Genomic DNA, 18,153 nt, shown 5'->3' with positions numbered 1-18,153 from the left:
GTGTTCAGTAACCAGTAGAGTGTCTACTGGATTTATCGACCCGTGAACAGTCAGGGTATTATTGGGTAGGGAACATTTAAAGCGACTTGTTACCTCACTGAACAACACACGGGAGGTCCATTACATGTTACCTAGAGCTATCTGTGTAAAGTGTCTTGCCAGAGACCATAACCACGACAACAAAGACAAGTCAATCTCTCAGCTTTCCTTGGAAACACAAATCGTCAGGGGTTAGGATAGTCAGGAATGACACGGAAATTAAAGGGTGAACTTCGAGAAATGAAGAAATCTTTTTTTTTTATCTCGTTCAAACATTGTATATTTAATTCTCGTCATCTAAATTTGACAACGAATTACTACATACATTTCATGATAACATCTTTCCGCCGAATCTGTATGGCATATTGTCACTTGTATACACAGTCGGTAAGATTTAGGTACACCATGTAAATATTTACAGAATTCCGGGAATGTAATTTGAAATAGGGCAAGTGAGGCAATGGACTTATGATGGTTTTCTACTTATAAAGTTTTACCGAGTAAAACGTGAGTGGACTTCCGTGTGTTGTGTATTAGGAAAGTCACTGGTCCGGTGAGGTCAATGGCGACGAAGGAGAGTGTTAGGAATGAAATAGATGATGGACGTACTGTATGTCATTACGTCATTCATCAATACACATATTTGTAAACAATTTAGTCACTGTATGCTTACAACGAAAAGCCATTAATCCGAATCTGTAATAATGTACCCTATAAATTATCTCTACGAAACAATATATTATTTATTTAAATTGCATGCATTCATATTTTGGATAAAAAGAGATGACAGTGGGTTAGAATGGCCAGCGCAACCCGGTATATAGTGTGAGGGGTGTGCGTGTGTATAGCTTGTCGATAGTGTAGTATACAGTTTACGGACAGGCGGGCGTGTATAGTGAAAACGTCGCCAACGAGTCATCCCAAGCTAGAGAAGGGGTACGGTTGATGCTGAAGGAAAGCACGCGCCATGGTAAGTGCAATGACATTTGACCTGTGTAAGTCTTGAGAAACATATAGACAATTACAAGTAATATATGTTAATGACTTGTATGTGTTGATGATATGGGGAACAGTCCGCTAAATGTGTTCGGGAGTTTTAACGACATATATATACATCGATACCTATAATCTGTCTAGGTCGGGGGCGGACATTTATCAACTAACCGTGCTGTGTGTGTTATGTCTTCAGACACGTTTTTATTATAAATTGTGTTCTTTCCAGATAAAAAGATTATTTTCTAGTGGTGGCAATTGGGAACTTATAACTGGTTAAGCTTGTAAGAATGTGAGTTTAATACAAAACAAGAGCGGGGCAGAGAGTTTCGTTGGAATCTGCCTCTGCGTGCCAACATGTGCTAGATGGGCATACCGTACTATACCTAATGATAAAGCTATCAGTAACACTCTCACCTTTGGTCTCGTGTTGAGCCAACAACTTCACACCAAACTACGTGGATGTTTGTTTGTTTTGCTCACATGTGTGCCTTCATTTAACGTATCTCGCACAGATTACAGTGATCTAGGTCTTTACAGCCTTTAGGCAAAATAGAAGATTAGGGCACACTACCATTACGATCAGATGTTCATTTATACGACGCGCGTGCATCGCACGTGTATGCAGGATTTCAATAATCGATTATGTTGGTCATGAAAAATATGCAAATATTCTGTCAATGCAGATATTTTTGCATCAGATATGAGGGAGATATATAAGTTGTGTATACCATTCAGCACAGTATTAACATCAGCATGTGTTAATAGGTGTATCGTAATGACAGAGGCGATACATGATGGGCTTACATAATATCTCCTGTAGGGAACTGCCTCAGTCGACTAGGGATGTTTGTTTACATACATATCACTGGACGATATTATTGTTTAAGTTACGTCTCTTCCATTAGCGATATTTACTCCCACACTACACACACACACATGTATATATACATACATATGTACTGTATCCACAAACTTTCAGTTTAGTAAACATGGTTTTTTGGGGAAAAAATTTTTGTATCGAAATTCCCCAGTAACACGCGTGGTAATGGGTTTATGTATAAAATGTACAGTATATGTGTAGTGAAATTGTACACAAGGGAACGGAGAAAATATACTTAAAACTCCAAACAAAATCAGATACGATATTCAAATCAAAGAACCACCTGGGACAGTGGTAAGGAGTAATAATCGTGTATGTTGTCTGCATGGTCGGGAAAGGCGATTCAACTTGGCATCTAAACGTCTTTTCTGTTTCCCAGATAAACAAATAAGTAAAAAGGGTTATCTGATTGGCTCGGTGTACAATAAAGGACGCGTATCACGTTTTATTTTTGTATTATCATGTAATATCCGGCTTTACGATGATCTATTGTTGTCCTTACTATTCTAGAGAAGAAGGTTTTGTTTTGATGACATTTGATACGAGTCTGTTGACAGTTAAGACCATATTATGATAAAATCGCCTTTGAACAGACAAAGCATGACGTGATTTTATTACCGACAAATGTCGATATCTCTATGTTGTAAAAAGTAGAAATCCAATTACTTTTATACTGTATTTTAAAATTTTCTGTCATTATTTCATATCCCAGTGATAGTTGAATTTGCATCTTATCAATTGTGAAGGTATGGAAACTCAAATAAATAAATAAATTTGATTAGAAAAAAGATAGATATAGATGTTGATCTTGACCACCTGGGTATGACGTTGCTGATAATTTGAGATATTTGGTTTGCAATCTAAATGAGACGTCACACAAGTTTGTTACAAAAAAAAACAAAAACAAACAAAAAACAAAAAAAAAAAAAACAAAAAAAAACAAAACAATCCCCCCTTCCCCCTCCCTCCCCCCCCCCCCCAAAAAAAAACCCAATCCCCAACCCGAAAAAACCCCAAAAACTCCAAAAAAAAATACAAAAAACAGAAAGACCCCAATCTCACCGTTAGCATGTTGGCAAATTAAGCTGTGAAAAAAACCAAGATATCAACCTCATTTCTCTCGTTAGAGGAGGCAGCCTGATATACATTGTTTTTTTCTGCAACACTTTAAGGCTACAGTTATAATTTTCAATAGCCAATGATGACTCTAGATTGACTGAAGGTAAAACCATGTCGAAATGGATGAGGTTAAATGAACGATTCGAAAATCTCTCTACGACACCGATATCTCCGAATTTTCCAAATATGGGCGAGGAGGAAATTTTAGCCGATTGGAATGGGTGAAACAGACCGAGAAATACATCCCGTACATATGTTCAACAGAAGTTGCACGTGTTTGTTCTGTACAACGAAATACCTTCGATCCTTTCACACCTTCCTCCCAGCATTTGGCTTGATTACAAGGTTACTTTGTGAGACTTTGTAAATTTACAAGAAGTTTACCAGTTTCCAGTTTTCTCACATCTGATACACTTCTTGTTTTGCAGGCTGGTCTTGACGATATAACACCAGAAAAATTGGCAGGTAAGAATAGAATTCTACACTCTTTGTACATGATCATGAGCAAGAGACCTTGAACAGGGACCCGTCACGTATGTATGCTCCATGTATTGGAGTTGTCCTTTTCTTTTCCGGGTAGATGTTGTTGATTTATCGATCTGCGTGTACCGACATGAAAATTGAAAAGTACATTGATTTTGTGATAGAACATCATTACTTCCGGGTAATTAGTAACATATATTTTCAAATGTTGGTAGAAATTTAATGAACTTGAAACATTAGCTTCTCATTTTGTGAGTCTGGAATAGAAGCGTCAGAATAACTTCTAAAACCAGGGAAAGCCCTGTAAGTTCTTTTAATGTAATTTGTTTATTTCTGCTGTCCTCTGCTATCGTTGAGTGACTATGGCGAATAAGTAAAAATAGGACTACCTAACCTAATCCGGTTTTCACTACTCTTAAAATTAAAAAAAAATGTATATTCACCGAAGCATCACAGGGAACACACACGAACTTCGTTAGATAAAGACAGTCACGAGACGTCAACGGATATTTTTATCTTGATAAATAACTTTTCATGGTAAAATTTGTTAATATTTATTTCGTCTTCATTAATTTTTCTGCAAGAAATATGACGTGAAGTTGTTAAAATGCTAGTTTGACAACCAGTTTTCAGAATGCGATAATTGACAAACGGGATACAAAAATATATTTGAAATATGAGTCATCGCTTTAAAACTTACTAACATGAACTTCAACAGAAAATAAGTGTAGAATTTAGATTTTAGATTGAAGCAGCTTTCGTATCCACATTTGTCAATATGTATATATATATAAGTTATTTGAAAAGTAACACTCTATTAGATTTAGTTAACTCTTCAACGCTAATTTTAACTGTAAAATGACTTCCGCATATTCATTACTTTAAAATCACGTGGTAGTGAATTGGATCTTAAGAATATGTCTATCACGAGACTAATCTTGGTTTCCGTATAAACGGTGACCCAAGGCTATATTGATGTAAATCACCTTGTACACACAGCAATGCTAATAGAGTCGTCTGCATCGTACCCGCCCAATGTACACTCGGTCAAAACACTCACTTATGAGAATACATGATATTGTACTTTCCAGTCATTGTTGAGTACGTGTGAATCATACACTTTTACGATCATTTCACTCTTTTTCTTTTATTTAAATTTGTCTTTAGAATATTTTTCCTCTCGGATCAATCGTATTGTATCCAGGGTTGATGCTGAATAACTATTTGCATTTTATTTTCTCCAGCTGAGAAGTCAATTTAATTGCATTGTGATCAAAGTCACTGCATGTAAATAATAAAATACATTAACTTAAGAACCTGTACATTTATTCCCCTCCCCACTGTTTGAGAATTGATAAAATATTTCTTATTTTTAAAGCACAAGAAATGTTTTTCTGACCGACATAATACACATTGAATGTTCCTGAATTAAGACTATGTTGATATTACGAACTTTCAAGTAATAAAAATACACACTATCGCATAAATATGTGTGGAAAGTTTGAATTAAATATCATAATGCTATAATGAAATTCTACCATTTAAAGTTCATGTTTATGAAATCAATGATAAATTTCAGTATCACGTGACTTCGCTTGCTGACTCATCATACAAACGAATGTATACATTTCTCCGAAGGCGTAACTGTTGATATGTATACACACGTATTGCTAATCCTACTTACCGTATAACAATTATGTTTTAACAACGCGATCTCTGCTTTACTCAAATAAGAAATATATGTAAGCTAAAGTAGAAATAAATTTTAAAAATAGAAAGCTTTAGTACTAAAAAATAGCATGGACTAAACGGGAAAACAATAAGAAAAAATTTTAAAATAAAGAAGGGAAAAAAAAGAAAAATGGTTATCGCTGATTAACTGGAAAGTCCGTTCTTATCAAGTCTAATCACATGTTTGATACCGGAAGTGACGTAATGCCGTCAGTAGACGCATTCTTCATGTCAATTTCATGACATACTGCCATGTAAACGCTACAGTTTTGTAATTTCCAAAACCATCTATGCGTACAATATACTTTTGTATCATTTCATTAACTATTTTTTTCTATTTCGAAAAACGAATGCTCGGGAAGTATTTTAAGATTTCCAAATACTCAAAATTTTGCAAACTATTGTCATTGTAGATCTAGCAACATCATTTCAGAATATTCATAGGAAAGAAATGTCAAATCATCACTTTATGATGAACTTTACTGGTTTAGTTATAAAGTTTTATACTGAATGAATAATGAATGATACGCTGTGAAGAACTCCCAGGCCCCACACCCTGGTAGTCCCATGTACTGAGATACAGTGAGGAACCATCAGGCCCCAACCCTGGTAGTCCTATGTACTGAGATACAGTGAGGAACCATCAGGCCCCAACCCTGGTAGTCCTATGTACTGAGATACAGTGAGGAAACCTCAGGCCCCAAACCCTGGTAGTCCTATGTACTGAGATACAGTGAGGAGCCATCAGGCCCCAACCCTGGTAGTCCTATGTACTGAGATACAGTGAGGAACCATCAGGCCCCAACCCTGGTAGTCATATGTACTGAGATACAGTGAGGAACCATCAGGCCCCAAACCTGGAAGTCCTATGTACTGAGATACAGTGAGGAACCATCAGGCCCCAAACCCTGGTAGTCCTATGTACTGAGATACAGTGAGGAACCATCAGGCCCCAACCCTGGTAGTCCTATGTACTGAGATACAGTGAGGAACCATCAGGCCCCAAACCCTGGTAGTCCTATGTACTGAGATACAGTGAGGAAACCTCAGGCCCCAAACCCTGGTAGTCCTATGTACTGAGATACAGTGAGGAGCCATCAGGCCCCAACCCTGGTAGTCCTATGTACTGAGATACAGTGAGGAACCATCAGGCCCCAACCCTGGTAGTCATATGTACTGAGATACAGTGAGGAACCATCAGGCCCCAAACCTGGAAGTCCTATGTACTGAGATACAGTGAGGAACCATCAGGCCCCAAACCCTGGTAGTCCTATGTACTGAGATACAGTGAGGAACCATCAGGCCCCAACCCTGGTAGTCCTATGTACTGAGATACAGTGACGAACCATCAGGCCCCAAACCCTGGTAGTCCTATGTACTGAGATACAGTGAGAAACCATCAGGCCCCAAACCCTGGTAGTCCTATGTACTCAGATACAGTGAGGAACCAACAGCCCCAACCCTGATAGTGCTATGTACTGAGATACAGTGAGGAACCAACAGCCCCAACCCTGGTAGTGCTATGTACTGAGATACAGTGAGGAACCATCAGGCCCCATTCCTGGTAGTCCTATGTACTGAGATACAGTGTGGAACCATCAGGCCCCAACCCTGGTAGTCCTATGTACTGAGATACAGTGAGGAACCATCAGGCCCCAACCCTGGTAGTCCTATGTACTGAGATACAGTGAGGAACCATCAGGCCCCAAACCCTGGTAGTCCTATGTACTCAGATACAGTGAGGAACCTCCAGCCCCAACCCTGGTAGTCCTATGTACTGAGATACAGTGAGGAACCATCAGGCCCCAAACCCTGGTAGTCCTTTGTACTGAGATACAGTGAGGAACCAACAGCCCCAACCCTGGTAGTGCTATGTACTGAGATACAGTGAGGAACCATCAGGCCCCATTCCTGGTAGTCCTATGTACTGAGATACAGTGAGGAACCATCAGGCCCCAACCCTGGTAGTCATATGTACTGAGATACAGTGTGGAACCATCAGGCCCCAACCCTGGTAGTCCTATATACTGAGATACAGTGAGGAACCATCAGGCCCCAACCCTGGTAGTCATATGTACTGAGATACAGTGAGGAACCATCAGGCCCCAACCCTCGTAGTCCTATGCACTGAGATACAATGAGGAACCATCATCCCCCAACCCTGGTAGTTCTATGTACTTAGATACAGTGAGGAACCATCAGGCCCCAAACCTGGTAGTTATATGTACTGAGATACATTAAGGAAGCGCCATGCCCCAAACCCCAGTAGTTCTATGAACTGAGAAACAGTGAGGAACCATCAGGCCCCAAACTTGGTAGTTGTATGTACTGAGATACATTAAGGAAGCGTCATGCCCCAAACCCCAGTAGTTCTATGTACTGAGAAACAGTGAGGAACCATCAGTCCCCAACCCTGGTAGTTCTATGTACTGAGATGCAGTGAGGAACCATCAGGCCCCAACCCTGGTAGTACTTTGTACTGAGATACAGTGGGTAACCATCAGGCCCCAAACCCTGGTATTCCTATGTACTGAGATACAGTGAGGAACCATTAGGCCACAACCCTGGAAGTCCTTTGTACTGAGATACATTGAGTAACCATCAGGCCCCAAACCCTGGTATTCCTATGTACTGAGATACAGTGAGGAACCATCAGGCCCCAACCCTCGTAGTCCTATGCACTGAGATACAGTGAGGAACCATCAGGCCCAAACCCTGGTAGTCCTATGTACTGAGATACAGTGAGGAACCATCAGGCCCCAAACCTGGTAGTTCTATGTACTGAGATACATTAAGGAAGCGTCATGCCCCATTCCTGGTAGTCCTATGTACTGAGATACAGTGAGGAACCATCAGGCCCCAACCCTGGTAGTCCTATGTACTGAGATACAGTGAGGAACCATCAGGCCCCAACCCTGGTAGTCCTATGTACTGAGATACAGTGGGTAACCATCAGGCCACAAACCCTGGTATTCCTATGTACTGAGATACAGTGAGGAACCATCAGGCCACAACCCTGGTGGTCCTATGTACTGGGATACAATGAGAAACCATAAGGCCCAAATCCCTGCTTGCCCTACATTTTTAGGGGTTGCTGTGAGGAACCTTCAGGCTATAACGCTTGAGGTTCTACTGTACAATATACCGAGACATATTGAAAAACGTTGAATACTGTATACCCTGTGATGTACATTCTTCTACGAAGTCTTTCTTTCGACAGACTATAAAGAGACATTCGACTTGTTTGACGAAAATAAAGACGGAAAGATCACTCTGGAAGAACTGAAAAGTGTGATGCTCAAACTACGCCAAGATCCCACCGACGACGAGATTAGGGATATGATCAACGAGATTGACCTTGATGGTAAATATCATATATTTCTATCTTTTTATCTGCTTATTGATATTTTTTTTTATTTCCTCTGTATTTTTCAACAGTAATTATTATTTTAAATCACTAAATGTTAGGAAAGATAACTCTGGTGTCGTATTGAACAATACACCGTGTCATACAATATTAACTTCATTTGGAATTATTTTTTTATTGTTCAATATTTATTCCTTTTGTAACAAAGGTTAGTTCAGTTTTAAATACGATTGAAACTTTTCTTCACAAATTGGCAACAAAACAGGTTTCAAATGATTTCATCCCCCATTTAATAGCCAAACAGTGTATTTACTGTCGTTCTTTGGATATCTCTCACAAAGTAATAAAACCGTAAATTTGCAAAAATTACCGATATTTACACGACATTTTATTCATATTTTACGATATGTAAACAGTAAAGTGAACAGTATGTAAATCATTCTTCTCGCCAAACCATCAACTCTGTTTAACAAAATCTTTCAGATAAGTGATGGAGAGGAAGTTTGTAACGGAATTTGACAGATCGGCTAAAATTTATCGCGGTATACCAGAAAAATATGTTTTGCTTGCATGTCTTATATTTGATGGTTTTTCAGTGATACCAGGCCTTTTTAAACAAACGATATCGATATCGCGAATTATGTTTGTTATTATTTAACCAATAATCATTCCATGCTAGATTTTTTTAATGAAGACATAATAAGATATCCCTTATATAACAAGTTATGCTGACAATCTGCCGTTGATCTGTTTTGATTTTATTTCTTGTTTTGATTTTACATGATAGTGGAACTTTTATTAATGTCTGCTGCGTGTATACTCGGAGAAAATCTACCGTATCAGACGAGTGACTGTACGAGTTGTCTCCCTTCGACTTTCGAAAGCGACTGCAAAACAGAAACTGACATTAAAAAAATTCGATAGGACAGAATTGGTTTGTGAACTATGTGTAATGGTTGAAGTTTGAATGATGACTTGCTATAGCCTGTCATCGGAGGAAAGAGTAGTTTGACGCGTTTGATGCTAGTTAGCTTTCCTGTTGGTTTTATAATGTGTCTACTTACAACAAGATTTACAACCAAGATTCACATGGCAGGTGTCGTCGATGAAGCAGAAGGCGCTTACTCTTCCGGACAGTAAAACAATTCCTTGTACTTTTTCAGAAATCCCTGTGTAAATCATATTTTGGTTAATTATTATTGAATTTGATTTGGGGTTATGATTTGTTTTATAATTTTATAATTTCCTTGTTATTTACGGGTCTGAAATTGTAATAAACCATCGTTTGCTAATAAATCGTCTTACTGATGAAAACACGTAACTAGCCGCCATTATATGTACTTGACGTTGTTTTTATATTACAAGATATATCAAAATTACAAAATTCATTGAAAAACTGGGCTAGTTTTCTCTGTTCTAGAGTTTAGCTTCACTGTCGATCATTTTGATTTTCCTCAGCTATAATAGGGTTCACAATTTCGGCATTTAGCATCACTGACGAGCCATAGAAGGACGAAATAGCTGTTTGATGCAGTAAAAATTGTTGCTTGGCTCTGCTGTAGCTAACTCGAAAGTTGTATTAAAAGTTGCTATTCTGTGCAAACCTCGACAGTAGCGCCATCTGACGGCGAATTTGTTACAGCACTAAATCACCCATTAATTGTTGTCACACAGCCTAAAGCAGATGGAGTGCCAGAGTTCTGCCCAAGGGAATTTATGCTGCAACCGCCAACTCCAATATACGTTTAACAATTATTGACATAGCTGATTTTTTCGAGTTTTTTTTTCAGAAAATGGAACTATAGATTTTGACGAATTCCTTACCATGATGCATAATAGTTCTAGAGTAGATGCAGAGGAAGAATTCAGAGAAGCCTTCCGAATGTTCGACAAAAACAACGATGGAATGATAGACGAAGATGAATTAACAGAGGTGATGACTGCTCTTGGAGAAAAACTGACGGACACACAGATAAAGGAGATGATTATCGAGGCGGACCTGAACGGGGACGGTCTCATTAATTTCCATGGTAAGGGTGTACAGGTTGACGGAAAGGAAGGTCTCACTAAATGGTGTGATCGTTTGAGGGTGGGCAGGATGTGTTAGACCTGCGTGACAAAAGGGAGGGACGGGACTTTATGTAGAACAAAAGAATGGGGTTATATTTTTTTCTATTGACTTAAAGGTGTCCGAGAGCTGGAAAACGGAATTTAAAGCGAATTATTGTTTTTTTTTCTGTTTGTGGGAGTAATCCCCCTTTACCCCGTAAATCATTTTGCAAATCATCAAGAAAGACACAAATATCTTGCTATTAAAGAACACTTTGTCTGCTTTGAAAAATAGTAGAAGAATGATATTTAACTGAGTTCGTAAGGAAAAGTAATTTTACTCGCATTGAGGCATAATAGAAATATGAAAAGAAAAACATTTCTAAAGTTGATAACTTTTTGATACAGATTCATTTGAGGTTTCAAAGCAACAGCAAATGTAATTTGAATGTCTCTGAAACAGAAATCTGGTTTTGACAGAGTTTGTTTTTGTTTGTTTTCACCAATATTTATATGCTTTCTCAATTAAAAGAATTCTTTTGATATAAACTTTAAAATAACAGAAATAAATAATGTAACATATCGATGACAAATTTATAATAATCAATATCGATTGATACACTTTATAATAAAATAACGAGATATAAATCTTAACTACTTGTGTATAATGGTGATTTGGTTTCATGCTTGTTAATACCAAACGAGTTCATATTCAGACGAAGTAAACAACATGTATACTTCATACTAAACATCGTTTATCAATTTAATATTATGATAAGTACTTTGTGTTTGTTTTTGGCAGACCCGCAGCGTCTATCATTGTAACAGAGTTAACTCCCTTCGGTTTCTGTTTATTCTATGTTTTAGAATTCAAAATGGTGATGATATCGAAATGACAGCGGGGCGAGCAGTAATGATACCTAAGATTCAAATAAAGACTTCCTTATATGGGATGATATTTACCAGCGATTCCTCCAGACGGATTCCAAGGTTCCGTTTGTTTGACTTGAGAAAACTTTGCCTAAAATGACCTGATCTGGGTGGATGTGAGGATATATGTGTGTTTTGTGACAGGCGAAGTTATTCCTACTGTAGTAAAATCCCTTTGTAATGGATTCCCGTATAAATTATATGTAAATCGAAAGATCGATTATAATTTCAAAGAACCAATCGCTATCCTTTCCTCGTCACGTGGTACTGCCAAATAAGGATTGTAATTTGGCCAAGGGATTTAACAATCCTTACAGTATTGCAGTCCACCCTCATGAATTCCTGTGATATTCTCTTTACAGTGCTTCGCACGTGACGTCAATAGACATTCTTTTATCTTAAACATCACGTGATACCTTTTAAGTTAACAACGTGATATAGTTTAAAATCATATTTGTGATATATGATTACACACGTGGAGAATATCGTTTTAGTTTTCCGTACACTTTGAAGTGAGTCCAGAACTTCGTCGGTATATGAGGGATTCTGAGTCCAATAGTTTACACTCGACGTGTATATTTGGTTGGCGGGATATAATTCGATTCAAGCACCTGTGATTCCAGAACGTATGATATATTATTTTATCATTCTATTACATATCATTTTTTCTGTATCATCCTTATTATTATTTATATAACCTATGATTATCTATAATTGTACTCCTATGATATTTATCTGTATATGCCCTACTTAATGTATCATTTATACATGTTATTCGTATGCACTCTCCCGTTCACTAACCTTCGAGAGATTCCGAAGTATCAATTTGGCTGTTTTGTCCGTTTTACATTGCATTTTCTGTATGTGCATCCAAATTGAAAGATAATGCGTTTTACCTTTTGAGGCAGCTGTTTTACATTGTCTGTATTAAACCTTATTGATTGGTAATTAGCGATAGAAAGCCCACTATTGTGGTAGATTTAGATCAAATTAAAAGAGAGAAATTATGCTTTTAAACTAGTTTATGATGCAGCCACCAGCGTCAAAAGATAAAACCAACCCACTTGCCAGATTCAATATTATACGTTGCTCAAAATATGTTTGTGATATGTATACTTGCTTACGAGCTCGTCACAGAAAACAGGAATGTACGATAACACAGGACACCGGAACTACGATATCATAGGACAGCGGAACGTACGATATCACAGGACACCGGAACTACATATCACAGGACACCGGAACTAAATATCACAGGACACCGGAACTACGATATCACAGGACACCAGAACGTTCGATATCATAGGACACCGGAACTACGATCTCACGGGACAATGGAACGTACGATATCACAGGACACCGGAACTACATATCACAGAAAACAGGAACGTACGATATCACAGGACACCGGAACGTACGATATCACAGGACACCGGAACTACATATCACAGGACACCGGAACGTACGATATCACAGGACACCGGAACTACATATCACAGGACAACGGAACGTACGATATCATAGGACACCGGAACGTACGATATCACAGGACACCGGAACTACATATCACAGGACACCGGAACGTACGATATCACAGGATACCGGAACTACGATCTCACAGGACAACGGAACGTACGATATCACAGGACACCGGAACAACGATATCACAGGACACCGGAACGGACCTTATTGATAATGATACAGTGGACTCTGTCTAAACCGGACTCTGTGCAATCAAGATATCTGCCTTTTCCGGTAAAATAATTAAGTCTCAAATCGAATAATATTATAACAATGGACTCTCTACAATCCGGAACTCTCTACAAATTATTCGGTCCCAAATGTGTCCGGTTAAGACTGATTCCAGTGTATCATTATAATCATCACGATCCGAATGTCTATGATTATCAGATTTGTATCACTGCTATAAGCTATACCCTAGAGTTACTCTGTATTCTGAACGTTGGATTTGAAACTTTTTAATCTAGCCTTATCTCTACGATATCGATGTCAGTTTTTTTTTTACAGAAATAAAATGATTCTCGTCCATTGAGTTATGTTTCTTTTCTTCGCTGTCTCCTTGATGCAATTACACGTGGAAGATGATAATCAGTAGTCTCTATAACAGAAGTAGTAAAGCCCGTCTTCATGTACACCAGTTTTACGGTAAAAGTACACCTACTTTTCTGCAATGTGTGTTTTTATATACATACATATCGTACAAATAAACACTTTGGTCATTATTTATAAAATATTTTAGTATGAAAGTTTTAAATCAATACTGATTTTCCCATTTGTAAAAATTTAGCTTTGCTGAAATCCGTGCCGTGTCTCCTCTTGTGTTTCGGGCCATATGCTACCACGCAATACTCCAAACTTAGCAATAACCTGCATTAAACGGGAATACCCCGTACTTTTCATCTAAAACAACGTTAAGAATGTCATTCACTATTGTAAGTATAAAATATATTAGCTTATTACTTAAGATAGAGAGGGAGATCAAACTTGAATATAACACACTTAAATTAGAACAGAATTTGTTGGAAAAAGGCAAATATTTAGATAATAACTGTCAGTAGTAAAAACCGTATTCAGTTAAAAGTATAACCAGCATACGTCCCTGATATAACATTACTAACACTTCAACACAATCATCTTCTGTTGTATCCGCGACACCTGCCGTCTACTAACGGAACATCCAAGTGACGTCACATTCTGAATATCGATCTTAGAAATATACAGATAATGTAATTGTTTCTAAATTATTTTAATATAATGTACGAATTTCGTTATTTTATCTAATGTATTGTGGTATGTAGTCCGTAAGTTAACGTACAATATGTGTATGTATTAAGTGTATGGTGGATAAGGTGAGCATTTTCTGGAGCGTGGAGCAGGTGTAGTATAAGTTAACGTACAATATGTGTATGTATTAAATGTATGATGGATACAGTGAGCATTTTCTGGAGCGTGGAGCAGGTGTAGTATAAGTTAACGTACAATATGTGTATGTATTAAATGTATGATGGATACGGTGAGCATTTTCTGGAGCGTGGAGCAGGTGTAGTATAAGTTAACGTACAATATGTGTATGTATTAAATGTATGATGGATACAGTGAGCATTTTCTGGAGCGTGGAGCAGGTGTAGTATAAGTTAACGTACAATATGTGTATGTATTAAATGTATGATGGATACGGTGAGCATTTTCTGGAGCGTGGAGCAGGTGTAGTGAGTTGTCTACGTCACTGAAAAGGTACGTGTAAATATAAAGGATAACAGTCACTATCTATATATATTACAATGTCTATTAGAGATGTTGACACGTTCTGGCATCCCTACATTCTCAGTTTCTCTCATTCTGACCCTTGTAACCCCGATATACTGACATCCCCCTCCCCCAACCCCAAACCTCAACCCCTAGAAAACATACATTCGGAAATCAATGACTATCTGACTGAGTATACTACTCATAAATGAGGTCTCCCAGACATTGACAGACATGCTCATGCCCTCCATAACACAGCACTAACTGTTTGGAAACACGGTAGTCAAACGCCAGGGGAACCAGATATACGCAGGCTTTCTGTACCTGCCAACAGTTACTCATTCTTCTTGAAATAGTATATCTTCAGTCGACTTGTTAACAAAATGTTTATACCTGACTAAAAGAGCTGAGAGCTCGTTTATTTCAACGTTGTGTCACAATGGTATTTTACATGCAGTGTACTATCAGAAAGACAAGAGGGTGAAAATCACGTAACCATACCATGTAGACAAAATTCATTCGATTATGATACATAGCTCTGTTCAAAAGTTGTATCAGTATTGCTCGAAATACTGTTCATAAACATGCAATGTTACGAGTATATGAATCGGAGAGATAAATTGGTCTAGAATAGAGACGGTAATCGATTGGCGTAACTGATAATACAGTCTCGTCGATAAGTAACAGTCGTCAGTTTCAACACGCTCAGAGACTTTCCGTTTTAAATAGATGCTAACAACGTCACTTAGAAAATAATTATATTGAAACGATGACAGTGTAGCTAAATAACTTAACTAGAAAATAGAAATTTAAATGTCAAAAGGTAAACATAACGCAATTTCATCCCTTTAAAATACTATTATGAGCGTACTGAACACTCAAAACTTGTAGTCTGCATTGTAACTGAAGGAACAAAATATTGCTGCTTTATTAACTTTTAAGACAGGAAGACAATAATTTCAACGACAGCGAAAAACATCAAAGGACAATTTCTCAAAATGTCACAGAACGTTTCCATATCATATCTTCTTGACATTTTCCAAAATAGACATTTTTTTATTACTTATAACCAGGATGTTTTAATTGACTTTGTACAATGCTGGTTGTAGAACAAATTTTACTTATTTGGTTTCTACCATAAATCAATTAAATAAATACTTATATGGATATGCCATTCTGAGAGACAAAACTGTAATAGTTCCTAAAATGTTAGGGTACATTTCAACATAGACTTTGTGAAATCATTCAATTCACTTGTAGATTTTTATAATTGAAAAAAAAATAAGATTAAATTAAATTTTTAAAAAAAAGTATTGACTAAATCCCACCTGAATTGAAAATCAGGGACATTACAGACTCTCCTATATCAACTGCTTATCTCGACATTTTCTTTCAACAGAATCAACAAGGACAACTTGTTACCAAGCAGGGGCCTGTAACTAGAAGCCCCCTTAATACTTAAGTTTGCCTTAACATTATCTTTGCGTGTTAAGGTGTAACTAGAAGGGATCTTAGGTATACCGCTAAGGGTATGACGGTAAAAAGATACAAATAACTGTACATCTCTTAACGTTGACGTAAAGGAATCTTACGACTGCCTTAACTAAGTGGGTAACTCTATGTCCTCGTTAGTCCAAAGAGTAAACAAAGATCACCTTAGGCATTTTTAACGGATGATTTCCTGTAACTAGAAGCTCTCGTTCGACTTTGTGCTTGCCCTTAAGCTAAGGAAACTACTAGGCTACCTTAGAGCAAACAAAATGGCGATTTTAGTCCTTCTGAACCGCGATCAGGACGTTCCGAGACGTTTATTTCGCGACAGAAGTAATCCGCTGGATTACCTGAGCGATGATGCAGTTATTTCAGACTATCGCTTAGACAGACGAACAATTTATTAGCTGTGTAATACTTTTGAAGAGGAACTCGAGAGACCTACCAGGAGAAGTATGTCTCTTCCAGTTTCACTTCAAATCATGATTGCATTAAGATGTTTTGCTAGTGGTGGTTATATGTCGGTAATCGGTGAAGCACATGGAGTCAGTAAAATGACAGTATCTCGAACAATTAAAACCTTCACTGGTTTGATTACCTTGCATTTGGACAAATATATAACGTTCCCCATGGATATACCGGAACAGCTGAAGGTTAAACGAGATTTCTACAATATCCGTGGATTTCCGAGTGTCTTAGGAGCTGTAGACGGTACTTTGATACCCATTGAAACACCTTCCATTGATGAATACCACTATGTTTGTCGAAAAGGATTTCACGCCTTGAACATCCAAGGAGTGTGTGACGCTAAACTGAAATTTCTCAATATTGTGGCAAAATGGCCTGGTACAACACACGACTTATTTATATGGACAAATTGTGGTCTCTCTGCTGCGTTTGAAGACAAAGAAATAACTGGAGGATGGTTGCTTGGTGACAGTGGTTACGGCTTACGACCATGGTTACTAACTTCAAAATTGAATCCAAGAACCCCCGCCGACAGAAAGTATAATGTCTGTCACAAATCTACACGCTGTGTAATTGAACGTGCATTTGGGTTATGAAAGATGAGATTCCGCTGTATCTACCGACCACTTCATTTGGCAACGGAGATAGCAGTTGCTGTTGTGATTGCAACCGCAATTTTGCACAATATCTGCATAGAGAAAAATCCCCCTTTGCCCGAGATCGAAGACATGGATGATGATGACAACGACGAGACAATCTACAACCTCGATGATAACGACAGTGGGATTAACGTAAGGGAACAACTAATTAACAGAGTGTTTCTTGATTTAAACTTTATTTCAAAAACAAACATTGTCTTTTATAATTTATGAAAACGTAATCAAGGACACAAGTTCTTACAAACATTTCAAAAAGTATTCAAAATAAAGATAAAAAAATATATAATTATTTAGTTATTTATACCAAGCTACTTGATAGGGATATCAATATCACAAAATGGACTTTTTTAAAATACAAATAAATCTACCTTACTGTTTTAATGATCAAATGTTGACGTCATTGTTTATTATGAGTATGACATAATTGCTCGGTGATAGAATTACTACACAGTTGTATACAGTTTTACGCGTACTAGATCATTGCTTTTAACATTTCACCAACCTCTGTACATCGAATGTGTCATTGATGTCGCCACTGATGCCGTGTACTACTGTAACTCCAAGAACCTTACTCACTTTATCCTCTAGTTCACTCAGTACATTGCCGTCAATTGTTCCGCCACCTGTTTTAGCTCTTTCTCTTTTCAGTTTGGCCTCTTGACAACACTGGCCCA

At 37.7% G+C, this 18,153-nt stretch overlaps 2 protein-coding genes across 2 annotated transcripts; both read left to right on the top strand.

Moving 5' to 3' along the window:
• The first annotated feature begins 911 nt into the window (after positions 1–911).
• Positions 912–13,641, top strand: LOC132543500 (neo-calmodulin-like). The gene is made up of 5 exons (XM_060207008.1): positions 912–1,009; positions 3,463–3,499; positions 8,469–8,612; positions 10,406–10,645; positions 11,532–13,641. Exons 1-5 carry the CDS (start codon positions 1,007–1,009, stop codon positions 11,558–11,560), a joined length of 453 nt encoding a protein of 150 aa, XP_060062991.1. The 5' UTR covers positions 912–1,006; the 3' UTR covers positions 11,561–13,641.
• Positions 13,642–16,621: 2,980 nt separating this feature from the next.
• Positions 16,622–17,416, top strand: LOC132543589 (putative nuclease HARBI1). The gene is made up of 2 exons (XM_060207104.1): positions 16,622–16,758; positions 16,861–17,416. The coding sequence occupies exons 1-2, from the start codon at positions 16,622–16,624 to the stop codon at positions 17,414–17,416; spliced, it is 693 nt and encodes a 230-aa protein (XP_060063087.1).
• Positions 17,417–18,153: the final 737 nt, after the last annotated feature.

This window comes from Ylistrum balloti, unplaced genomic scaffold (genome assembly GCF_031769215.1).
Source record: "Ylistrum balloti isolate Yb309-2 unplaced genomic scaffold, AGI_CSIRO_Ybal_v1 Utg369758, whole genome shotgun sequence".
In the NCBI taxonomy this organism is placed as follows: Eukaryota; Metazoa; Mollusca; class Bivalvia; order Pectinida; family Pectinidae; genus Ylistrum; species Ylistrum balloti.
Note: the sequence above shows the minus strand (reverse complement) of the source record. Positions and strands in the feature narration are given on the sequence as shown.